We start from the raw sequence: 27,115 nt of genomic DNA, 5'->3' as shown, positions 1-27,115 counted from the left end.
AGCCCCCCTGTAGATAGCGCCATACAGCCTCCTCCCTGTAAATAGTGCCATTCAGCCCCCTGTAGATAGCGCCATACAGCCCCCTGTAGATAGCACCATACAGCCCCATCCCCGTAGATTGCTACATACAGCCCCCCTGTAGATAGCGCTGTACAGCCCCCCTGTAGATAACGCCATACAGCACCCCTCTTGTAGATAACGCCATGCAGCCCCAACCCTCCACAAAAAAATAAAAAAATAACGACCTGTAGCCTATGGGTTGTCCCACAAAACACATGTATCCCATATCCACGATAGGGGATACATGTGTGATCGCTGGGGTTCCGACCGCTGGGAACCCCAGTGATAAGGAGAACGGAGGACTAAAAGTGGAAGTGCTCCATGAGAAATCTTGGACTTCCGGGTCTGTGTCCGGCAACTCAATAAAAATGACCCCCAGCGATCACACATGTATCCCCTATCCTGTGGATAGCAGATACATGTTTTGTGGGACAACCCCTTTAATGGCAGAGCAGGGAGATACCTCCCTGCTCTGCCGTAGTGTTCAGTGGCTGGTTTTATAGAAGATGGGACCTGGCCAACAGGTAAAGTAGAGCCCCCCTCCAGTGTCCAGTTTTTTTTAGTGCACCTAATACCGCCATATACTGCCAAGAAATTACTGCCATATACAGCCCACATAATACCACCATAAAAAGTGCCCAAATAATATTCAGCATTCAAATAATAGTCCCTGAAGCCCACATAATGCTGCCATATAGTTCCCACATACTATCACTTGCAATTACCGAATAATACCATTATACACCGCTAAATAATATTTAGTGATTCGGTTTGCTCCTGGGGTTCGTGTACCTGTGTGCCCCCAAGGAAACAAGGGCACTGGGAAATTGCCTAGTTTGGCACCCTCTCATATCGGCCCTGTTTTTATATGCAGTTCAGAACCTTTTAGAACCGGGCGAGCATCGTTAATTCTAAAAACGTTACATGGCGTCACAGTTCTGAACTACAGGCCCGATCTAAATAATATATTTTTATTTTTGTATTAAGGCTTTTTATGGTGAAAAGGAAACTGCATTTTGCTTAATGTTGTACAACCTTTGCTGATACATATTTTGTTATACTGCACGCATGCATTATGCATTTTTGTGCTCTAGGTTATGAATGTGCTTTAAAGCTGGTATAAGACTTCACTTACGTCTGATACGTGGGAAATTTCATTAATCTCTACAGCAAAGGGACCTTGCACGGAGCTGCAGATTGGAACCGAATCCAGGGCTGTGGGTTAGAATGAGGCACAGATGAATCAGCAGTAAAAGATTCTAGAAACCCATCTTGTATGGGGTAAGCGGAGAGAACGCTTTAGAAATCAACAAGAATCTCTCACCGGTAGCAAGGCTCGGCGTTTAACGGACCATTTACGACTTCTATTAACATCATGTAGCCTGAGCGCTATGTAGATGTGCATATATTTACACCTTATATTATGGAATGCTTTGAGCTTCGGATATAATGTTCTTCGATTATAGTATATTATAACAGTGTTTGGTATCTTTCTTCCGCAATGGAAATATTTGCATAAACCTTTTGCATGCATTTTTTTTTTACGGAGGTAGGATTGGAATTATATCTGATCTATTCTATTCTAGTTCTGGAGAACCCCCTTTGAGCAGGCAATCGCTCAATAGAATAGCTGGTTTTTGCAGGTCCAGCTGCTGAGACCTCCAGTAATCAGCTGACATGGCTAGAAGGGCTACACACATGGCCTCCAGATTTGGAACCACTTTTTTGCAGGGCGTCTCAGCTCTGAAATATAAAAGGGAGGTGGGTTGAATGGTGTTACCCCTATATGATGTCCATATGCCCTAATGGGACCTTTGGATACCAAGGGTTGTCTACTTGGGACATTCGATTATTATCAGTCTCTGGACATAATAGTGTTGGGACAATGCACGCAGAAGTAGGCTGTTTGTTTACTCTAGTCTTGAATCCATTAGGCTAGAGCACCTCTTGTAAAAGGTCTTCATATATTCCTAAAAGAGAACCATTTTATAGTATAGTAGGTTTTCTTGCGATGGAAGAATATGTAGTGAAAAACAATAAATGTACCCCTAGACCCATACCTTGGGTGGCAAGCCCACATAGAACTTGCCCTCACACAGACCAAAGAGACAGGTCCAGACCCCTTTTTAAGGCCATGCTATGTAAGAAGAAGTCACTTTGTTCTTTACTTTGTGGAGAGTTTCTAAAAAGAGTTCTTAATATGTAAAATATATTTTGTTTTAATATCAACAACCATTAATGTTAGATATTTCTCTTTTTCTTGCAGAATACTGGAACTCCAGAAGGACCAAACACACACAAAGTATGAATGTTGAACAAGATGACATTACATCCACAGCAGATGATGATAGGTCCTAGGTTCAACAGGGCCTTATTTGACCCCCTTTTTATTGTGCTGTTGGCTCTTCAGCTTCTAGTGGTGGCCGGCTTGGTTAGGGCTCAGACCTGCCCTTCTGTGTGTTCCTGCAGTAACCAGTTCAGCAAAGTCATTTGCACGCGGAGGAACCTGCGAGAAGTTCCAGATGGTATCTCCACCAACACCAGGCAGCTGAACCTTCATGAAAACCAGATCCAAATAATCAAAGTGGACAGTTTTAAACACTTACGACACTTAGAAGTTTTACAGTTGAGTAGGAATCACATTAGGACGATTGAAATCGGGGCCTTCAATGGCTTGGCAAACTTAAACACATTGGAACTGTTCGACAATCGTCTGACCACCATTCCGAATGGAGCTTTTGAATATTTGTCAAAACTAAAAGAACTTTGGCTGAGGAACAATCCTATTGAAAGCATTCCCTCTTATGCTTTTAATCGCATCCCTTCACTACGTAGGTTGGATTTGGGGGAAATGAAAAGATTATCCTATATTTCAGAAGGGGCATTCGAAGGGCTTTCAAACCTTAAGTATTTGAACCTTGGGATGTGCAACCTAAGAGAAATCCCTAATCTCACCCCCCTTGTAAAACTAGATGAGCTAGATCTTTCTGGGAATCACCTTTCAGTTCTCAGACCAGGATCATTCCAAGGGTTAACCCATTTGCAAAAACTTTGGATTATGCATTCCCAAATTCAGGTAATTGAAAGGAATGCATTTGATGACCTTCAGTCTCTCGTGGAGCTTAATTTGGCACATAATAATCTAACTTTACTGCCTCATGACCTTTTCACACCTCTCCATAACTTGCAAAGGATTCAGTTGCATCACAATCCATGGAACTGCAACTGTGACATACTTTGGCTTAGTTGGTGGTTGAAGGAGATAGTTACAACTGGCAGTACGTGTTGTGCTCGTTGCGCTACTCCCCCCAGTTTAAAAGGTACTCACATTGCAGAGTTGGACCAGAATTATTTTACTTGTTATGCCCCTGTGATTGTGGAGCCACCCGCTGATCTGAATGTTACAGAAGGGATGGCTGCTGAACTCAAATGTCGGGCATCCACATCGTTGACTTATGTTAGTTGGATTACTCCAAATGGATCAATTATGACCCACGGGGCTTACAAAGTGCGTATTTCTGTGCTCAATGATGGCACCTTAAACTTTACTAATGTAACCGCGCGGGATACAGGATTGTATACATGCATAGTGAGTAACTCAGCAGGGAACACCACTGCCTCGGCTACACTGAATGTGACTGTGTCCGATACTGGTTACACATACTTTTCCACCGTCACTGTAGAGACTATGGAACCATCTCAGGATGAGGCGAGGACCACGGAACATCATGTGGGTCCTACACCAGTCATTGACTGGGAAACTACAAATGCAACCACCTCGCTTATGCCACAGAGCACAAGGTCTACAGAAAAACCCTATACCATCCCGGTTACGGATGCAAACAGTGGAATGCCAGGGATTGACGAGGTTATGAAGACCACCAAAATTATTATTGGCTGTTTTGTGGCCATAACCCTTATGGCAGCTGTTATGTTGGTTATTTTCTACAAGATGAGGAAGCAGCACCATAGGAAGAACCATCATGCCCCAACACGGACTGTTGAGATTATAAATGTGGATGATGAACTCACAGCAGATACGCCTATTGAGAGCCACTTGCCTATGCCCGCAATAGAACATGAGCATCTAAACCACTATAACTCTTATAAGTCTCCTTTTAATCACACAACAACAGTGAACACAATAAATTCGATACACAGTTCTGTGCATGAACCTTTATTGATTCGCGCAAGCTCTAAAGACAATGTACAGGAGACTCAGATTTAAAATTCGACAGTGCAGCCGACTAAAAGCAAAAACAGACGATTTATATAAAGAAAAAATGGAACGAAAATGACTGGGCTAAATCTACTGTTTCCAATAAAAAGTGTCTTTACATAAAAAAAAAAAGAAATAATAAAAAAAAACAAAGAAATTTATTTATTAAAAATTCTATTGTGATCTAAAACTATTGAAATCCTGTGTATTCCTCCAGATATGTTGGCTATGCTTGGGTTAACCCAAGCACTAATATTTTTCATAGGAATAACCAACCTAAATTCCACCAGGACGACTTAATTGTAGAGAAAATTTTTGTAACAAATCTGTTTCGGCTTTTTGATTGTGTACTGAAAGCTTGAATTGGTTTATAGGGTTGTTTTCCTAAATCCTTACAGCAGGGGAATCCTTCACAAGAGTTTCCCTGTCTGACATTGGAATTGGAATATAAGTGGCCTGATAGGGAATGCCGTGTGATCACTCGTAGATTCACAAGAAGAAAATAGAGAGTAATTATTTTTATTTTACTTGTAATAACCTATTCCATATTTTACAAAATTTATATTCTTTGAGAAAATATAAGGTACACAAAATTACATGTAAGAATCTATGATCATTTACCCAGCTCTGGAATGAGCCAAATTTGTAGCTCCGAACACTTAAAGAAGGTTATGAATAAAATAAGAAATGTTTTCTATACCTGGGCAAGCTTCTTTCATAAAATGTGAATTAACATATATGAATCCATGAAACTCTCTGTTCCAGATAATATTATCCAAGTAATTCTCCAGTTGTTGACCATAATATTTTTTTGTTTCACAGATAAGATGGACAAAGCATGATAACATTTTGATTTCCTCCAGTTAACACTAGGGGACGATAACTGCCTACTGCATACTGTCTATACTCTGAACTCTATGATAACAAAGTATGCAGTAAGCTCCTAAGCTCCCTCTAGTGGTGGCTGTTGACAGACAATTTTATATGCAGAAATCTGTATCCGAAAAAGGCTATATTATGAAATTATCAGCACAATGTTGAACCTAAAAATGAAATGATGATAAAAAGGTGGAGATTCCCTTTGAGAAATCAGTATGTCAAACAGGGTGTTCTGAAACTGCACAATTTACAAAGTACAAAAATCTTTTCCAAAAAAAAAATCTATTCCTGTAGAATGGTGGTTGTTTGTGCTGTCTTTCATCTTTCCCTAGGTTTCTAGAAGAATAATTTTAAAGGGGTTGTCCAGGATTAGAAAAACATGACTGCTCTCTTCCCAAAACAGTGCCACACCTGTCGGCAGGTTGTTTGTGGTATTGCAGATTAGCCTCATTCACTTTATTGGCACCAAGCCAGACACAATTGATGCTATTTGTAGTAGAAACTTCTGCTATGTATTTCTAATCCTGGACATCCCCTTTAAGGTCTCCAGAATTTTATTCTAATGTATCCGGTACTCATGATGGTGCCTGTATTGCCTCCATATACACATTACTTTCAATGATATCATACAGAGTCTCATGCTGTGGAATAAAAATACAAGATATCTGTTTCTTTTATTAATATATGGTCATAGGAGAGACTGTATACTGCACATACCTGTATGATGAAACTTAATGGGGTAATATATATTTTGGTTTTGCTTAGTTTCAAAGTGCACCATGCAACTAAAACGATTTAGCCAAGATCCATGTTTTTTTTTTAACATAATAGTCAATAGGTCCAGATGTATCACATAATGAACTGTCCCTACATATTAGTTGCTATGTATTATATGTTCTTAAAGGAACACTACATATAAAAAAAATGCACACAAAAACAATTTGGAGAAATTCCTCCCTTATTCTCTTCTTCACCTTTGATAATATTGTGTGATATGGAATTCAAAATTGCTATACATTAAATATTTTAAATATGTAAAGGAGATCCACCATTTCTTGCAATAGGAAAAAAGAATAGGGGTTACATAGGTTCTCCAGAACTATAGTTTTGATGGTCTATCCTTAGGGTAGGCCATAAATATCAGATTAGTGGAGGTCCGACTCCCAGCAACCCCACTGATCAGCTGACTGAGGGAGCTATGGTGCTCGAGCGAATGCCACATCCCCTTCATTGTTTACGAGGCACATTGCTATATACTCGGTAGTAGTCGTGCCTGGTTTTGCTGCTCATTCCCATTTAGTTGAAAAAATCTGAGCAGCAATGAGCTGCAGTACCAGGCTAAGCCACTACTAAGTGTATGGCGCTGTGTCTGGTAAACAATGAAGAGGACTCTGTAGACCATCGCCACCCTTTAGTGCCAGGAGCCAGATTCCCACTGATCTAATATTGATGCCAATCAAAAGGATAGTCCATGAAACTCCCGTCCCGTAAGTTTTCCCTCCTCAGCAGTCTGCCAGATGCATCACGGAAGAGATCAGGAGAAAACTAACCCATTGCTGTCAATATTTTATACAAGATTGTTAATTTCAGGGGCATGCAGAAAATCCTTCAGACTGACAAACACTGTGGGCATGATCAAGTGGACTTTTATCATTCATCTTTAAGTTTAGTGTTCCTTTAAAAAAAAAAAAAAAAAAAAAAGCATACAGGACTTTACCTGTAGAGTGAAGAGGAGTTATATGGACCGCTCAAATAAACCTCCTACATAGTTTTTTTTTTATTAGAAAAACTCATCAAAAAAATTTAACTTAAAAAAACATTCCAAGAAAAACGTATACAAGTCACTAGATGAAAGGCGATCAAGTTCAGAGTGCAGCAGCCTCTATCAGGGTAGGGCCAAACCATCACAGGCTTTATTATGCACCATATTATGCCCGCTGCCCTGAGGAGGCGGCAGGTGACTCAAGATTTCAAAGACTATTATAGAGTCATACACTGACCCCTCGGAGGCTGGGTTTTAAAAGGTGTAGAGGTAGCATTCATACTCACACCAAATGCCCCTCTGAAATGTAAAAACACACCAGTATTATAAATGTCACATGGTAGGTGGGGGGGGGTGTTACCGATTTTGCATTATGGCCCAGGAGCTTCATGTTTTGCCCCTGCTCTGCACTAGGCCTGACAAAGTGTTCAAGAAATGAAAAACGAATCTCAAAGACACATCATGGCCTCTAAGAAGCCTCTTCTCCTACAATCATATTGAAATAATACGACTAGTCAAATCTATGAGAAATGTAAAAGTTGGGTACGACCACCAAGAAACAATTCGGCAGTCACTATGGCCAAACGTTTTTGAATGGAACAACGCACAAATGTTGAAAGAAGAGGAAGGGAATATTTTTTGAAAAGCAGATATTTTCAAATATAACGTAAGTTTTTCTTCTATGTGTACAGTATATCTATAAGTATGTAAATATATCATGTTTCTTAAGAAGTTCTTAATTTATTGACGACTATTCGACTATAAAAGCAAAGAATATAACAACACGGACCCTAAAAGAAGGCATTTGATCTTCTGATAAACCAGTGGGTTTAAGGCTATGTTCACACAGAGTTTTTTTTTACGAGTTTTTTGATGCAGAAACCGTGCCCAAAAACTTGTCAAAAACGACCTGATAATGCCTCCCGTTTATTTCAATGGGAGGCGGGGGCGGTTTTCTCCCGCGAGCGGTAAAACCGCCTCGCGGGAGAAAGAAGCGACATGCTCTATCTTTGGGCGTTTCCGCCTCTGACCTCCCATTGATTTTAATGGGAGGCAGAGAAAGCGCATCTCGTGGCGTTTTATGCCCGCGGCTCTCAATGGCCGCGGGCGAAAAACGCCGAAAGAAATCGGCGTGCAGGGAGAGGAAAATCTGCCTCAAACTTCCAAACGGAATTTTGAGGCAGGAATTCCGCCTGCAAAAAAACTCTGTGTGAACATAGCCTAACAGTTTTCTAGATCATATCCAGTATGATGCAAGTCTACGCCTAATGTCAAAGTTCATAACATGAAGCAATTTGTAGCATTTCACTTGGTGTTCTTTTTAACCTCAGTTACAAACTACAATGGATCTTAGAAGTAGAGCAAGAAAACCCTTCCCCTCATTCTGGGAATGTTTTCTATCATATAATCATCATGTTGAATTCTTTTGCCTTATTGCTGGAGAGAACAGAGAATCATTTCCAGGAAACACATCAATAACTTCTCAAAGAGGCAGGAATACTTAGTATCAGCCTAAGGTTACATTCAAGAGCTCACAGTTCTTGAGTTCTCCATAGAATTAGTGAACAGAGGTAGGATTTTTAAATATTTCATATAAAAGTATTCTTGGTAAGTTATCTGATGTGAATGGTGACGATCTGTGTACAGCGCTGGCGAATATATTGGTGCTATAGAAGTAACAGCAAATTAAAAAACAATGTGGCACAAATTTGCACCTACGGTATTTGAAAAAAAATATATACAATCTAATATATAAAATAAGGTAGGTTATTATTATTAAATAATTAAAACTATGATAGTAACAACAATATAACTGAAAATAATGTACACTACGTCTTCTTTAATAATAATAAAAACAACAAAAATATATATTGTAAATAATAATAAAGATAACATTTAAATAAAAATTATTATAATAATAGATTTATTATTTGGAAAGTGATGAAATGATATTGATTGCCTCTATTTATCATATACTTTCTAATTAATAAATCTGTTAATTTTATCTATATTATTTACAATATATATTTTTATTGTTTTGATTATTATTAGTAATAATAATAGAAGTAATTGTAGTAATAATAGTAGTAAAAGCAGCAGTAATAATATTAGTTATTTAAAATATTTTTTTAATTTAGATTATTATTGTATTATTATGTTTTATTATTATTATTAGTTATAGTAATAGTAGAAGCAGTAGTAATATTACAGTTATTATTTCAGATATATATATATACACATATATATATATAATTTTTTTTTTTATTTTTTTTTTATATTTTTTTTTTAGACACATTATTTAGGTTATAGATTTATTAAAAAAAAAAAAAAAAAAAAAAAACTGTAGGCAATAACACAGTTCCCTAACATGTTTTTTTTTTCTAATGTTGACATGTATTATCAGATTTTTAATCCAGGTTTTTAGTCTAAATAATAATATTTCTGCGACACCTAAGTGGTTTTATAGAGGGGAGGAGCTCTCTCTGTAAGGCCAACAAGACTCCGTCACGCGGTCGTGAGGTGACAATGAGTTGCCATGACAGAGGGGACCTAACAATGAGCTCTAGTTCTGCCATGCAGGAGAGCCTATTAGGCACTGCTTGAGGTAGGCCAAAAACAAGAAAGTCACATAATTAGTAATTCTGCATCCGTGATGACCCATAATATAAAAATATTATTTATTTATCAGACAATGCTGTATAAAAACAAAACCTTATACATCAATAGCAGAATTGCATTTTTTTGGTAATTTCACCTTCCAAAAAAAGCAATAAAAAGATGTACGTACCCAAAATGATACCAATAAAAGCTACAATTCCTCCTGAAAAAAATACCTATCAGAGCTTTGTCAAAGCTAGAAAAAAAAAAAAAAAGGTTAAGGTTCTCAGAATATGGCAACACAAAAACATTTTTTTTTTTTTTAAAAACAAGTGTTTATATTTAGCAAAAGTTGTAAAATCTAAAAAAAAACACATAAATTTGGTATTTCCATAATCGATTCGTGACAAACTGCAGAATAAAAACAACATGTCATTTATAGCTCACGATGAAGGCTGTAAAAACAAGTTTTTAAAAACTGTGGCAGAATTGCTGTTATTTTTTTTTCATTTCGCTCTAAAAAATATTTTTATTAAAGTTTTTCAATGAATTATATGTACTGTACCCCCAAGTGGCATAGATGGCATTAAAATATACAACTTAGCCCGTAACAAAAAAGTCAAGAAAAAAAAGAAAAAACAGGTAAGGCTTTATGAATGGTGAGATAAAAAAAAAAAATGCAGCGTCCTCAAGGGGTTAATGTACAGATCCATATGTAGCATGTAGAGGATCATGATACTATGACATCACAGCAATAATCATGGCAACCTAATTAAGCCAGAGGCTCGATTACTAAATCTGGTAGCCTCAATGGAGATTGAGGCTACCAGATTTAGTAATCGGGACGTGGGGTAAATTAATTATGACCAAATGTTGTACATGAAAGTATCACTGTGCTTCATTCTCTAGGTCCTGGGCCGTCTCCAAGGTTTTATAAAACATCTATGAATAATTTGCATGTTGACTTAGTATGATCTCAAGTTTAATTAATGCAAAGACGGAGGAGGAGAATCGCTTGGTGGGATTTAATGTAAGCCCAGAAGTGCAGAATGAGAAAAACGAAAGGAAGGGAGAATACACCTAATGTGCTGTTTTACGCCAAGACAGCTCGCCACAAGTGTGATTAAAGTCTATGTACACCTTTGAAATATTTTTTATTTAAAAAAAATCTAGAAAAAAAAATGTCTATCAGTGTGTTTGGTGCAACTTTCTAAATACTTTTTACTAAAAATAATTTATACTTTTTGAGATACAGATGCTTTGTATCCTGTATGCAGAACAGCTTTATCTAGCGCCGAATCCCTCAGGTCACCGGGACTGACGTTCTTTTTTATCAGCGAGTCCTGCATGTCTCCGAGGATCGAGCTGTTACCGATCACATCTAAGTTCATAACTCAATAACAGGTGGATCCAGCATGTCTGACACTGAACCCATCAGTCCCGCTGACCTGACAGATACAGGCATCAGCGCTGGATACAGCTGCTCTGTATACAGGATACAAAGCAGCTGTATCTCAAAAAGTAAAAATTAGTTTTAATAAAAATTATTTATAAAACTAAACCAAAAACACACCGACTGACCGGTTTATTAAAAAAAAAATAATAATAATGCCCTGCAAAGGTTTTTCATAGCCTTTAAAGCATATGAAAGGACTCCCCTCCCTTTTAAAACAATGGCCATCATTTATTGTAACCATCTATGAGAAAAAATGTGACCTTGTTGCACATAGCAGCCAATCCCAGAGCGGCTTTTAGTTTTTAAAGGGCTTATCTGGTTTTCCAAACACCCTTTTTGGGAGATCTGAGTTAATAGATGGGGGGGGGGGACAACGTCCTGTTCAGGAGCCTCATCTATTAGGGTATGTTCACACACCCTATTTACGGACGTAATTCAGGCGTTTTACGTTTCGAATTCTGCCCGAAAAAACGGCTCCAAACATCTGCCCATTGAATTCAATGGGTCTTACGATGTTCTGTGCAGACGAGCTGTCATTTTACGCGTCGCTGTCAAAAGACGCCGCGTAAAAAGACGCCCGCCTCAAAGAAGTGCATGTCACTTCTTGGAACGTTATTGGAGCCTGAAAACAGCTCCGTAGATTCAGACTTAATTGGCGTTGCCGTGTGAACATACCCTTAGACAATCGCACAGTAGCTTCAAAGAGCCTCTCTTGCTCTGGAGGACCCAGCACATTTGTGCATTACACGGACAGCCCATTGATTTCAATGGTAGTTGTGTAACGCTTAATTTCTCCTGCGGTGGTGCTGCAAAGATATTAAAAACTTGCAGCCAGGTTCTCCTACATATGACAGCTGATCGCTGGGATCCTGGCACTTGGACCTCCTGTGATCATCTTATCATCGGGGGGGATTCTAAAAAATTTTTTTTTTTAATTGACAACTTTATTGAATTGTTGTGAAAAAAAAGAAGCTGCACTGTGTTTGGTTTCTTTAGGCACAAGGCTATTTTGACTCTTAGATTTGATAGATGGGACCCTTGCATACCGTTAATAGAGACATGCCAGAAGCTCTCATTTAAGGGGGTATATGCCCTGTGATCCCGACAAGAAGCTAAAATAAAGGGGCTGTGGCGCTATTCAGAGAATTCTCTCATTTTCGTTTGGAGAGGGTAAAGACAGGCTGTATAATTGTAATAAAGTCTGTAAAATCTTCATAATTTTTCCAAAATACAGCCCAAAAAAAAAACAAAAAAAAAACAACTGATGGGCACTAAGGGGGCACTTTTGTGGGCTTTTTTTGTTTTGTTTACATGAAATAAGAAATAGAATATTTAATTTCTTACATTTTGACCGCTGAACCCTCCCAATAGGCGGTCACTTTTCATCTTGTGCTTTGTACAATGGGGACAATGGTCAATAGTCATCTCATTATCAACAGAGGGCAGGGTTACAATCTCTTTTATAAAGATAGATAACACAGGATTAACATTGACAATAATTGATGGGGACAGCTCCTCTCTTCTCCCCTTCCTTTGACCTCAAGTCGGAGAGCATGCTCACTACTGTGACGGTCTTTGTCCAATAAAGTAGTATGAAGTAATAATATTTTCTGACGGCAGTGGGTATAGTGAACCCACCGTGTCGTACGGGATTTCTGGTGGCTAGACCGGGAACCCGATTCCGGGGGACCCTCAACTTTTGACCCTCCAACCCTTGTATAGGGTCTGGGTCTTCATGGAGTGGAATCCCCTGATCACTGAACCCCCGAAATAGTCTCCCGATACAACAGCTGATAAATAACCAACGGAATAGAAGTTCCAAATGGCACACTTAATATTTAGGTGTCCAGTCTTGAGTGCGGATCCGTAGCGGTAGTTGTAGGCAGCGGTACTGAAGAATAGTAGGGGTGCGGATCCGTACCAGTAGTTGTAGGCAATGGTACTGAAGAATAGTAGGGGTGCGGATCCGTAGCAGTAGTTGTAGGCAGTGGTACTGAAGAATAGTAGGGGTGCGGATCCGTAGCAGTAGTTGTAGGCAGTGGTACTGAAGAATAGTAGGGGTGCGGATCCGTAGCAGTAGTTGTAGGCAATGGTACTGAAGAATAGTAGGGGTGCGGATCCGTAGCGGTAGTTGTAGGCAGTGGTACTGAAGAATAGTTGGGGTGCGGATCCGTAGCAGTAGTTGTAGGCAGTGGTACTGAAGAATAGTAGGGGTGCGGATCCGTAGCAGTAGTTGAAGGCAATGGTACTGAAGAATAGTAGGGGTGCGGATCCGTAGCAGTAGTTGTAGGCAATGGTACTGAAGAATAGTAGGGGTGCGGATCCGTAGCGGTAGTTGTAGGCAGTGGCACTGAAGAATAGTAGGGGTGCGGATCCGTAGCGGTAGTTGTAGGCAGTGGTACTGAAGAATAGTTGGGGTGCGGATCCGTAGCAGTAGTTGTAGGCAGTGGTACTGAAGAATAGTAGGGGTTCTGTTCCAGGGTCGGTAGGTAGGAGGCAAACAAGAATAATGGATGATACAGTCCAATAGATAAAAAACAGCAGACACAGAACCAGGCTTTAAGGGGGAGCAACCTTATTGATCTCGCAAAGTCAAACTGAGAGTGAGAGCTTTATATAAGAAAGCAACAGGTGCTAAAGATGACCAATTAGTGCATGCTGCTACTCCAGAGCCAATGACAGCAGGTGCAGAGAATTAAGTAACTAGTAGTTTGAGCTGTCCTCAGTAGTACCAGGAATATAAGGGTATGTGCACACACACTAATTACGTCCGTAATTGACGGACGTATTTCGGCCGCAAGTCCCGGACCGACCACAGTGCAGGGAGCCGGGCTCCTAGCATCATACTTATGTACGATGCTAGGAATCCCTGCTACTCCGTGGAACTGCTGTCCCGTACTGAAAACATGATTACAGTACGGGATAGTTGTCCTGCAGAGAGGCAGGGACTCCTAGCATCGTACATAAGTATGATGCTAGGAGCCCGGCTCCCTGCACTGTGTTCGGTCCACTACTTGCGGCCGAAATACGTCCGTCAATTACGGACGTAATTAGTGTGTGTGCACATACCCTTATATGTAGCAGAGCTGGCACTGCGTGAATGGAGGCCAGACCGCAGCCTGGAATGGAGTGATACCGTGAAGAGGTGAGTATGAGTGGAGGAGAGAGAGGTGTGGTGGTGGCCGCTACAACTACATTTTCCTATATTATGAGTACAATAGGGGCAGAGTCAATAGTCATCTCATTATTATCAGAGGGTAGGGTTACAATGAAAATTAAGATCCTCTATTATAAAGATGGAGATAGATAGCACAGGATTAACATTGACAATAGATGATGGGGATAGCTCATGTCATCCTCCCTCCTCCCTCGGCCTGCACAGTGACCTCTGCACATGTCAGAGAGCATGCTCACTACACTTTCTTATATAAGTCAATGAGTCTTAAATGTTGCTGTCTATCTCTACAAATAAATGCTTCATTTTTATAGTGTATACAGATCTTTTGTAGTGTGGTATTATCATTTTGCATGCATGTCACACAACCTCATTGGCCGCTACATCTATAGCCAACATCAACTTGTCTCCATTGTGTTTCTCTTCATGACTCATAAAGGAAAGACGTCAGGGTGCTACAATATATGTGCTTTATAGAGTGCTGCAGGTAGACTGAAAATGCATTAACAGTGATCAGAACAAAAACCATTGTGACTATGTGTCATAGGGTCTGAAATAAAAATGCTATAGTATTTCATTTTATAGCTTGTCTTATCAAGTTCTAATGCTCATGGCTGCGCATACGATGTTCATTTCATTCACTACTATGAGAGGCATCTGAAGCCCTGCAGTTAATAATTGTTACAAAAATATATCACAATCCATTTCTTAGGCTCTGTTCACATCTGCGTTGGAGGCTCCGTTAGGGACCTCGGTTGCCGATCCGGCAGGATTTAGCGGAGACAATAGCGCAGCATGCTGCGCTATTGTGTCTGGTAAAATCACAGATACCCTGTTGAAAAGCCAACTGAATCCATTAAAGTCAATGGGTTCCTTCGGCAACCGGCAGTGTTCCGTTGGTTCCGTTATTCACTTGTTCTGCTCCTCTGACAACCCAAATGTGAACATAGAATTAGTCAGTTGCAGATGTATATTAAATGTAGTGCAGCCAGCAATTGTGTATCTTTATTCTTCTGTATTTTGCATAAGAAATATTTCTTACCACTGTATAGGGAGCACAAAACCCCCATTCATAGTCACTACTCTACACATTGAAGGAGATGGGATGGGTTGCAGGATTGGGCTGTCCTATGAAAGTACCAGAGTGTTCTTCCAGTTGACCCATTACCAGACACAATAATGGGCTCAAAAGGTCAATCAGAAGACAACCACATTAGAAAATCATTTGGGGTTCCTCATACAGATATAGATCAGATGTAGAATTATAGGATCTGGTTTTGACTTGGTAACTGAGAAAATAGGCCATAAGGAGCTAATATGACTGGCAAATAGTTTCTTCTCCTTGTGGCACGAAGAGTTTTAAAGACTGTAGAGAAGGCATCAAGAGTCAATTGTAGGTAACTCGATGTAAGATATAAAGCGAATGTTACCCTATTAATATCTTTGTCTAAATTATTTGTTAATTTGTTCCATAATACATAATTTCTATCTATATAGGGCTCATAACTTTATTTATTTTTTAAATAAAGCTTAATATCCTTGGCTCCCCTCCATAGAAACCATAACTCTGTGCTGGATCCATTATGCAATGGATCTAAGCCGGGATTGACGGACCCCTTTGACCTTAATGGGGTCCTGTCTAGGATTTTATCATTCCATTTTTTCCAATGACTTTCTCCGCCAGTCTCATGAACATTGAATGAAGCGGCAGGGTGCGGGCTCGACTGCCGCTCCATTCAAACTCCTACTCACTGCAAACGTTGAGTGAGGAGTAACGGGCAGCTAGGGACCCCTGTTCTAGTGATCGGTGGGGTTCTCGTGGTTGAGCCTTCAATGATCAGAAATCTATTACCTATCCTGTGGATAGGGGATACATGTCTGTTATGTCCATTCTCATGGCAGATGGATGTATACAGTTCTATATACAGTCCCTATTGAGCTCAGTAATCAGTCTTTCTTCATTAAACTATTAAGCTCCTCTTGGTGCCGTCCGGATGGTGCCAAAATAGTATCATTTAACTCTATGACTGTGTGAAGGGAAGCAGCTCTGTAACAGAAAACTAGAGCTTCAACTCCCATGAAGATATGTTATAATATTAATCAGAACCAAATTTTGGACCTATTTAGTAAAACAAAAATAAAACATGACCTTAATTTTTCTGATCCAGGGCTACAGTTAAAAAAATAAATAAAAATCATGCCCCATCCAAACACCACTAGGGGGAGCTTATGAGCTTGTTGCATACTGTTCATACATTAAACTCAATGAATAAACTGTATACAGTATAGTCCTAGGTTCCCCCTAGTGGTGACTTTAGGTGGCCAGAATTGTATTGTAATTTTATCTCTATGCAGGGAAATTGGAGCTCTGTATTAGGAGAATGGAGCTCTGACTGCAATAAAGATAGATTATGAATTGAAAAAGCACAGATAGATATTAAATTTAAGTTAACATTCTACATTAACCCCTTGAGAACATGTGACAGCACTGTATGCCACAGCCGCCAAGTGGAGATAAGGAGCGGGTTCACAGCCTGAGAAAGATGGTTGTCATGGCAGCGTGGGGGCCTAATGAAGTCCCCCAGGTCTGCTAACTTTTTGCTCCTACTAAGCCCTAATGAAAGTAAAAAAAACTAAATTATTTTTCCTATTCCACCCTACAAAGAATTTGTTTTCTGTTTCCCGGTACATTATATTGTACATTAAATACTTCCATTAAAAACTACAAGTTTTCTTGCTAAAAAAATCAAGCCTTCTTATGGCTATATTAAATGATAAATAAAACAAGTTCTGGCTTTGGGAAGGTGGGGAGCAAAAACCCAAAAATGAGAAACCTAAAAATGTCTGCGACTCCAAGGGGTTAATTATATTATTCAATAAATACAATATCAGTCATTGTAGTTCATTATTTCTACAATATGCCATTTACTGTTGATAATAAACTCAGAATATGCCACAGCAAATTTCCCTATGGTTTAGTAGCATTTATTGTTTATGTAGAAAGACCCTCCAAGAATCATTGTAACCTAAGCAACACGTTGAGTAATCTCCCTCGTGCGACAGTATTTTAATGATTAAAAGTAATTGTCAATTGATTGCTATGGTTTCCTCCAAATTTGCATTTCAATTCAAAATTAATGAGCAGTCATCAATATTTTTGCTGCTATTGTAGTCAATATATTGGATATAGGGTAAAGCTGGCCATACATTAGGAATTTCAGAAGGTCATTTTCTGAACGACTTGTTATGAATCGTTGGTCTGTGAAGGTTGTTGTTCCGGACAACTCCAGACATCTAATGTGTATGGCCAGCCTGATATCACAGACTTCATCTTAATATATCTATGACATATCGCGAGATAATATTGAATGAGTAAAGATGTAAAGCATCACTTTTTAACCATTAGTCTCTGTTCCCACCACATCAGAGCCCTATGTCGGAGGAATAGATCGGGAGTATCTTCCGACAAATACCTCCGAATGAAAACTGCAACATATCCAACTGTATAGACAGACAGTGGGATACGTCGCTCTTAATCTAGGCTTGTAAAAAAGAAAAAGGATACAGAATGTTTTTGACTGGAATAGCGTTGTTTACTTCACTGTTCCATAACGCAAAACAAAATATACGCCGACTCATACCGGCCCTGCGTGCATACTGGGAGTTGCAATTTTACAACATATTGAGAGGCATCAGTTGGAGATTACTGCAGTAGTGGATACAACAGTAAGATAACCAAGGGTTTGCATATAATAGGGGCCGCTATGGGGCCCTTGGAGAGAGGGAGCCCAGCCCTGGTTTGCCTTATCAAGCATCTTTTCGATTTGGTGTCGAGAACCCGAGCAGGACTCCCCTCTCCAAAGTAACTGCATTGTCAGACAAGAGAGGGGGCATTGCCCCAATGGTCTTGCAAAGCGTGTGGGGGAGGAAACAAACACCAGGCCCTTCTGCACATAGTGCCATAATGAGGGGGTCCAGCTTGATCTTATCTGTGGGGCCCCTTCTTTTCTATAGTGGAGCAGGGACACACAATTGCGAAATGGCAGAGATATTGTAGGAGCAGAACCTGCCGGAATACAGCCCCGTAGATTGTTCCTGAAACAGTTTTGTCATTTTTTATTTTTTTGCTGGTGTCGATTTATCTTCGATGTGTCATAGATCCCATAGCAGGTACAAATTAGATTCTTGTCATGCATTAATCACACAGGTGCATTACACATTACTCCATGGCAGTATAGAAGTTAAACAAATGTGTGCCGTTCCATTGAGAGCAGCTTACTCAGCACATTGTTCAGAAGACCTGTCAACTTCACGAGGCTCCAAGTAAAATTATATACATCTCTCTAGGAGTGCGTCTTACGGTAATTTATACTTTGGCGTCAGAGGAAAAATGTAGACATGTGTGGGCTAGGATGCCAAGTTTACTTTTTTATTGGGGGAAGGAATTTTGTTTTTGCAGATTTCAAAAAGTTTGGAAAACGTTGCGATGCTCTAAATGGATTGAATAATTTGTCTTAACCCCAAAAAAAAAAACATTATACTTCCTGGGCCTTTGGACCCGAGGGAGATTTCAGTCACCCTTTAGTATAGATGTGGATACAGGATATGCCGCCAGGGGATTCCAGTGCTGTGAATCCACAGATGGCTAGAACTTAATGGCAGCATCACTAGGAAGGTGGCATGCCACTTAAAGTACTTTTACATGGCCCGACGTGGGCCGCGTAAATGGGCACGATCAATGAGACAGCTGGTTGATTGGCGCTCGTTTGATCCTTTTACAAGGAGCTAGTATGGGAACGGGAGCTTGTTTCTATGATCGTTCGTCCCCATACATTTCTATGAGGTTGGTAGCACGTCTCCCTGTTTGCACAGGGCGATGTGCTGCCAACAACGATAATAGTTTCGGCATTTAAAGAGGCTCTGTCACCAGATTTTGCAACCCCTATCTCCTATCGGCGCTGCAATATAGATAAGAGTAACGTTTTGTTTTTTTTTAAAACTAGCATTTTTGGCCAAGTTATGACCATTTTTATATTTATGCAAATGAGGCTTTCTAAAGTACAACTGGGTGTGTTTAAAGTTATGTACAAGTGGGCGTGTATTGTGTATGTACATCTGGGCGTTTTTACTTCTTTTACTAGCTGGGCGTTGTGAATGGGAGTGTATGATGCTGACGAATCAGGATCATCCACTTCTCTTCGTTAACACCCAGCTTCTGGCAGTGCACAGACACACAGCGTGTTTTATTTTTACACTTTTATAAAACATTTTTATTAACTTTTTACACTTTATTTTTTTGTTTATTAACTTTTCTTTTACTTTTTACACTTTATTTTTTTGACCTGCAGCTCCGATCGCTGCTAGAATACATTACACTACCTAGGTAGTGTAACATATTCCAACTGTCAGTGTGACGTCACAGTCACTCTGACAGCAAGTCTACGAGCTCCAGCCAGAGGCTGGTCCTCATAGGTTTCCATACATGGCAGACACGGAGGCCGTTGCCTGGCCTCCGGATGCCATCACAAGCATCAGCAGCCCCCACAATTGCATGGGGGCTGCTAATGGGCTACAAACCCCCTACATGCGGAGATCGCAATCGAGCCCCGCATGTAACGGTTTAATTGGCTAAATCAGCGGCGATGAGCCGCTGATCGGCAACACTGGAGTGTCAGCTGTCGGGGACAGCTGATCTCCAAGTTCCCGATGCACACCTTGTCGCCGACAGTGTGCATCGGGAACGACACAGTGACTTCCTGTCACTCTGACAGGAAGCCTATCAGGACCAGCCAAGGTTGGTCCTGATGGGCTTCCGTCAATGGCAGACACGGAAGCCATTGTTTGGCTTCCGTTTGCCATACTAACTATCGGCAAACCCCGCGATTACTGACCGGGTTCTGCCGATATGTTAGAAACCCCCAAAATTCGGCGATTGCAACCGATCGCTGAATTTAAGGGGTTAATTCGCCAAAATCAGCGGCAAAGGACCGCTGGTCGGCAAGAGTGGAGTGTCAGCTGTCGTCGACAGCTGACCTCCCGGTTCCCGGTGCACACTGTCGCCGACAGTGTGCACCGGGAAAAACTCAGTAACTGTACATCGTTGTGTGGGAAGTAACCTCCCGCGATGACGTACAGTTACTTACTCGTGCGGATAGGGGTTAAGGGCCCAGCACGCACACATGATTAATAATTAACTAATTACTCCCAGATCACCCTGAACTATAAAAATGGCCCCGCCCTTCATTCCTTGCCTGAGCGTTGTTGTGTTTTCCTCTGTTAGTCTTGCAAATTGTCCCTTAGCCGTATCCTGTTTCCAGTGGTCCCGTGCCCTGCTACCTGTATCCTGTGCTGTATTTGTTCCTTTGCCATCTCAAGTGTTGGAGTCGTCTTGTGCCGTCTACTATACCTGCTGACTTACACCACGTCTGGTGTCATCTGCCACATTTTGCATCACTTGCCACCAAGGTCCCATCTGTGCCGTTGCTACTGTCTGGACTATTACAGATACCCTTGTGCTCGAACTTTATATTGACTTGGGTGTCGGACCCCACAGATCATGTACTGATGACCTATCTGGTGGATAGATTATCAGTTGTCCAGTAGTAAGTTTCTCATAATGCTCTATGTATAGATGGATCTCAATTACACCATCCTGGAATTACTCTATAAGAAATAAATACATCACATAAGGTGAAATAAAAAAGATCTAGAGTATTAAAGGCATAATAAACATATGTATCCAGCCACGTGTCTTCCACATTCAGTTTCTGCATACATTATATGATTCATGGGGAGATTGAGTCATCATTAATGTAATGCAACTCATAGCAGACACTACTCTGTTTGATATAGATTATAATGTATGACCAGCCGTTTCCTTGACAACATGAGTTTGATATGATGAGATACTTTATCTAAAGGGACTTGATCATGGAAATTACCGGTTACTGAATTCATGTATTTAAAGTGAATCTCTGGATTAAAATTTTATATTATCTTTCCACCTAGAGCTAGACCAATCTCCAACCCTTCAAAATATATCTAATCAAGGGCGCTGTATGTAGTTATTTCTACAGATTAATGAGCGGTCATAAGGATAATGGTGATATTGACTGCCCAAGCCATACAGAGATAATAGCACACGTCGGAGCATTGCCGGGTCTTGGGTATGTAATATTATAAGGGCTGAAGGATTAAACAAGGATTATACTGCAGAGCTGCATTCAAAATTCTGCTAATTACAGTTGGATCTAGTCAACAATTTGTCAACAGACACACCCCTAACAGCTGCGATGAGCTTCTATATATCTAAATTGTAGACTATTTGGGACAATTTAAGTTTTTTTTAAAGAACTGGGTGTACTTATTGGCCATACGAAGGGACTTCTGGATGCAAAGTTAACTGACCTGACTGTATGCCCTTCTGAACTTTCAAATTTGTTACTCCCCCCCCCCCCCCCATTGACATATATAAATGCAGGCAACAGCAAATATTCTTCACAAGCCGTTTTTTTAAAGTACTCCCACAGTGCCCCATAAGTGAGCAAGCCAAAGTGCTCATATGACAGCCAAAGTGCACACATAAGAGACAGCCAGTGCATCCATTGTGACAGTCCCTTGAGTGTATTTTCAGGTTCCTCTTAATTCTTTTGTTCCATTGCCATAAAGGAAAAAATAAAATAAAAATGTAATTTAGGTGATTTAAAAATAACGAAAAATAAGGTAGAAAAGTCTGATTTTTTTTTTCTACTCTTGGCTCAATCATTAATTGTACCTGGTTAGAGTAGCATCAGAGAGAGTTAAAAGTACCCTATGAGCATGGCACAGCTTCTGTTCTCGCCTGAACATCTGATATGACGGATGTCTTCCTATTAACAATCTTTCACAAATGAAGCTAATTCACTAACTCATTATATATCTTCTTGGGAATATTGTAATTCATCTAAGTTTTGGCACTTATGTCTCAGAACTCATCAAGATTCCACAGACCTGACTCGCCCATCAACTATGAAATGACTTTTGCTCTGCTGAAACATTTATGATAAATTCAGATGGAAGGAAGGCTTCAAGAATGGTTAGTTCACGAGGCGTGAACCTGTTCTAATGGGACTCTGTCGGAGTGAACTGGATCCGAAAAGAGCAGTCAATGGGGCAAGTCTGCTCAGCTGGGGACATTTATCTAAAAACATCTCCTTCTTATTGGGGGAAATAAATTAAAATACCGATATAGAAATATTTTGGATTGCATTTTGAAAAGCAAAAAAAACAAAAATGGTATTGTTGTAGTCTAAAAAAAAAGTATACTGTAAGTATTACAATAACGATAACTTTATTGGCTTACCAATGGGTCCTAAACTTGTGGTACCTTGGTCCAGTAGCATTTGTAGTGCCAACCTGTGGTCGGCCAACCATGTGGTGCACTAGAGAGACATGCTGCCCCAATCTATTAAAATATAGGAGTAAATATTTGAACATCATTAGGACTGTTCTAGAGATAAACAGCTAAGGGCCTTTTTGCCAGAACAATATATAGTCCCTTTAGGCATAATTTTTTACCCCTTCCCGACGTTGGGTGGGGGGTAGGGGACTATGGAGTGAGCTCCCGGACTGGGCCCGCTCCATAGAACGAACGTGTCGGCTGTATGTTAAAGCTGACATTTCAGTATCCATAGCGACCGCGGCATCTAAGTTGGTAAAAACAGAGGGTCGGCCTCCTCTGACGTTCCATCAGTCCTTCCGTGACGCGATCGCGGGGTGCCAATGGTTGTCATGGCAGCCTGGGGGCCTAATGAAGTCCTTCAGGTCTGCCATATTAGTACTACTAGTAGGCCCTGCCGGAGGCAGCATGTCAGAGTCACGATATACTGCAATACATTAGTATTGCAGCATATTGTGCAAGCGATCAAACGATTGCCGGTTCTAGTCCCCTATGGCGACTAATAAAAAAGTTTAACACAGTTAAATAAAGTTTTTACACACATACATATATATATATATAAAATATTAAGAGTTAAAATAACCCCTTCTTATCAAAACGGAATAAAAAGAGGTAAAAAGTCTCATGTGCCCCAAAATAGTACCATTAGAAACTACAGCTTGACCAGAAAAAAGATAAGCCCTCACACCGCTCAATCGACGGAAAAATAAAAACGTTATGGCTGTCAGAATACGGCGACACAAAACAAATTTTATTTTTAACAAATAGTTTTTTCCTTGTAAAAGTAGTAAAACAATTTTGGCATCTCCGTAATCGACTGACCCGCAGAATAAAGTAAAAAGGTTGTTTCTACCGCACGGTGAGCGCCGTAAAAATAAAACCCAAAAAACAATGGGGGAATAGCTGTTTTTTTCCCACTCAACCGCACCAAGTTTTCCAGTTTGCCAGTACATTATATGGTACAATAAATGGTGCCCTGAATAACTACAACTCGTCCCGTAAAAAGACAACCTCTCATACAGATATATCAATGGAAAAATAAAAAAGTTATGGCTTTTGGAAAGTGGGGAAGAAAAAGCAAAAATGAAATCCAAAAAATGGCTGCGGCGGGATCGGGTTAATCATGGATTGCAATCACGACCCTTTTGCCTGCTGATTTTAGAAGTTTCTTCCATCCACTGCCTTCAGTTTCTCACCTGTCCATGATTTTCTGTTCGTCAGCACATGTCGAATGCGGTCTAAGCCCCTGGGATTGCAAAGACGTAGTGTTAATAGTGTCAATAGGTGACCATACACACTCGTGTGGAAACTTCCACGGTCATCTTCTATTCCATAGACATGACTATTTCTGACATATATATGGAAAAATAGCCCCAAGCTCTGGAGAGGGGGAGTTTTGGGTAATGAAATTTTTTTCTTAGCTTCCAAGGGCTTTATAACTGGATTGAAATCACATACCGTACAGTATTAGCCCAAAACAATTCATGTTTTTTTTACAATATGTCGTCTTTGATCTCAAAAACATAATTTAAGCAAACCTTCACCTACATGGGGATTCCTTGTCATGGATATAAAACCTCTGCAGTTGCAACCAAAAGCCGCATTGATGGCTCAGTAGTCACTACATGACTGATACAGATGTAATAGAACTAAATTCAGACTTTTCTTCTGTGCATTACAATTACTCCTTACTGCAAACCTGTAGGTCTAACTGCTTTGCTATGAAAAATGGCACCTTCATATTAGGCTGTGTTGGGACATGACATCCTTGGCTATACTGCACTTAAAACCTCAAGTCTGCTCCATCTGCAGGCATGGAGACAATTCAAAATCAATTCCCTCCCCGTGCATATAATTAACGGTCAAGACCATCTGTAGCCTCCAGCCATCCACAGATATTTTATGTGCTTATGAGTTTGAAAAATGTTCCATAAAGTGTAGCTAAACTTTTGACAAACTTCTGACATGTCATAGTGACATGTCAGAAGTTTGGCTTGGTGGGGGTTCGAGCACTGAGACCCCCACCAATCGCTCGAACGAAGCAGCTGAAGCCCTCGTGTGAGCGCTCAGCCGCTTCGTGTCTGTTCGGCTTTTTCCGTAAATAAATGTATCAGTGTACGGGCTCAATAGAAAGTCTATGAGCCCGTACTCCGATACATCGGCTTTCCCGAAAAAGCCGAACAGAAACAAAGCTGCTGAGCGCTCACATGAGCAATTCTGCCGCTTCGTTTTAGCGATTGGTTGGGGTCTCAGTGCTCGGACCCCCACCGATCAAAGCTCCTGACATGTCACTATGACATGTCAGAAGTTTATTGAACATTTAGTTACCTTTTAAAAATATAAATATTCTTAAATTCAGTTGTTTACAAGAAATGCATGGGTGACAACTTATCTGCCAACACAAAGTCAATAGGTCACTCGCAGTTTGAATTGGTTGTCCTAGATTACCCACACTAACTATGCTCAGTTCATACTGCCTTGACCTCAGCTTGTGTGCTGCTCCCCCTCCTTTCCTAATTCTTCTATGTTTGTCCCAAGATATCTGCCACTCCCTTTCCCCATCTCACAAACCTCTGTCTGGCTGTAAAGCAACTGACTGCAGCACGAGCCCTTCCCCCCTTCACAATCTGCATTAGGACACCAGGTACACTAAGCCCCACCCCTTGGTTTAGCCATATCCTATCAGCAAACTAATAACCGAAAATAGAAGAAATCAGGAACAATTAACCCTTGTGGTCCCTGCATGATTTCTAGAAGACTGATTCAGGAACATGCAGAAAACGCTGCAGACTGACAAACAGCATGGACAAGTTCATCTCTTGTTTACTTTTATCATTTATTTCTAAGTTTTATGTTCCTTTATTTATTTTTTATTTTTACAGGATTGATGGACAGATATGAAGCATGCTATAGAGGGAGCAGTTGTACCCGAGCCCTCGTGCCTGAGGGCTCCTCTACTAAATAACAGGACACCAGTATTATAAATGTCACAGGGTCTGGGGCCCTCGATTTTGCATTGGGGCCTAGGGGCTTCAAGTTAGATACACATGTACATGCAGGTACTTGGCGTAATTGTGCATTCTATGGCCATGTTCACACCGGGCGGATGAGCTGCGTAAAGGCGCACAGCGTATCCACCCAGGAACCCGTAGAGAACATTTGGTCTGGAATTTCCTCTGTGGAAAACAAAGAAACGTATACTTACCCGGGGCTGTAGTCATGGCCATGTAGGCAGCCTCCTGGGATGACGTCGCACACATGTGACCACGGTAGCCTGTGATTGGCTGCAGCAGTCACATGGTATGAAACCTCATTCCAGGAGGCCGGCCTGGATGGATAAGTATAGCGATCTGGGTAAGTATAAAGTTGTTGTTTTTTTTCCTTATTTGCGATTTTTGCGGCATAATCGTAGCTTCTCCGCCGCAAAAATTGAAACATTTGCAATTTGTTGCAGGTTTTACCTCCCCATTGAATTTAATGATGAAAACATGGAACAGAAAACCAGTGATTCCACAGCATAAATTGACAGGCTGTGGATTAAAGAAAACCGTACGTCAATTTAGGAACGTTTTTTTACGCAGGGTGTGGATAAGATTCGTCCAAATATCATCCGCTCTTAGTCTACTGTAAATGCTGTGGATTTTCCACAATAAAATACGTTGCGGAAAATCCACAGTATTTATGCTACATGTGAACTTACCCTATGTGTGTTGTCTTTGTTTATTGTAGTGTGAAATAGTAGCCGTCACATTTGTACTTTTTTTCTTCTCATTGATAAGTCATTGTCTTTAGCTATTTGCCCTATAATCAGAGAAGGGTTTGGCGATCACCACTTCTACATAATGACTAATATTTCTCATGACTATGTCCCACAAATACAATTAAAAGGTTTAAGGAGATTGTAAGGCTATGTTCACACGCTTAACAAAAAACGGTTGTAAAATACGGAGCTGTTTTCAGGGTAAAACAGCCTCTGATTTTCAGCCGTAAAACGTTCTGTGGGAACAAAACCCTGTTTTTTCCATTGAAATCAATGGGCAGATGTTTGGAGGCGTTCAGCCCCCGTATTATCAGCCATTTTTTGGGGCGTTTACGGCCCTAAAAACGGCCGAAAATGAGCCGTGTGAACATACCCTATATTTAGGCAGCGGCGGTTCCTTAACGCGTTGGTTACAAAGCCAAAGACTGGGACAAAAGGTCAAGCTGTTATTGCTTAAGCTAAAGTGCTCTTTATTTTCCTTCCTTTTTCTTTTTCCTTCATATTGCTTTGAAAGTGAAGCTCTTTGAACGCTACTTCAATATAAACATCTGCCTGAAATCAAAGTAAGAAAGAAGAAATAGCACAATTTCTAACTGGAACTTGATAACCCACTTGACTTAGACTGGCCATAGGTGGAACAGACCCTTAACATGTACAAATGTGCGATTAATGATTTCTGCCGGAGACTAAAATGAGCTTCAAAGTCAATATATGAACTATCGGTCACGGTTTTATTACACAGGTAATGGTGTTAAATATCATTTGTCTT

General features: G+C 40.4%; 1 protein-coding gene and 1 long non-coding RNA gene across 8 annotated transcripts in view; both read left to right on the top strand.

Annotated features, from left to right (window-relative positions):
• LRRC4C (leucine rich repeat containing 4C) overlaps window positions 1-4,411 on the top strand; it is a 596,740-nt gene extending 592,329 nt beyond the window's left edge. For all 6 annotated transcript variants that reach the window (XM_075838030.1, XM_075838032.1, XM_075838028.1 and 3 more), the window contains one exon: window positions 2,327-4,411. In XM_075838030.1, the coding sequence (XP_075694145.1) occupies window positions 2,369-4,288 (1,920 nt within the window). In that variant the 5' untranslated portion in view covers window positions 2,327-2,368 and the 3' untranslated portion in view covers window positions 4,289-4,411. The remainder of the gene's footprint in view (window positions 1-2,326) is intronic.
• A 5,027-nt stretch (window positions 4,412-9,438) lies between these two features.
• Window positions 9,439-27,081, top strand: LOC142660435 (uncharacterized). Of its 2 annotated transcripts, XR_012850484.1 has the most exons (3): window positions 9,443-9,525; window positions 22,117-22,223; window positions 26,866-27,081. It is a non-coding gene; the product is annotated as an uncharacterized LOC142660435 (long non-coding RNA). The 2 variants fall into 2 exon arrangements; XR_012850483.1 differs by lacking the exons at window positions 22,117-22,223; window positions 26,866-27,081 and adding an exon at window positions 10,428-10,666 and having other exon boundaries at window positions 9,439-9,525.
• Window positions 27,082-27,115: the final 34 nt, after the last annotated feature.

This window comes from Rhinoderma darwinii, chromosome 9, assembly GCF_050947455.1.
Source record: "Rhinoderma darwinii isolate aRhiDar2 chromosome 9, aRhiDar2.hap1, whole genome shotgun sequence".
Taxonomy (NCBI): domain Eukaryota; kingdom Metazoa; phylum Chordata; class Amphibia; order Anura; family Rhinodermatidae; genus Rhinoderma; species Rhinoderma darwinii.
This window is presented reverse-complemented; position numbering and strand designations above follow the sequence as displayed.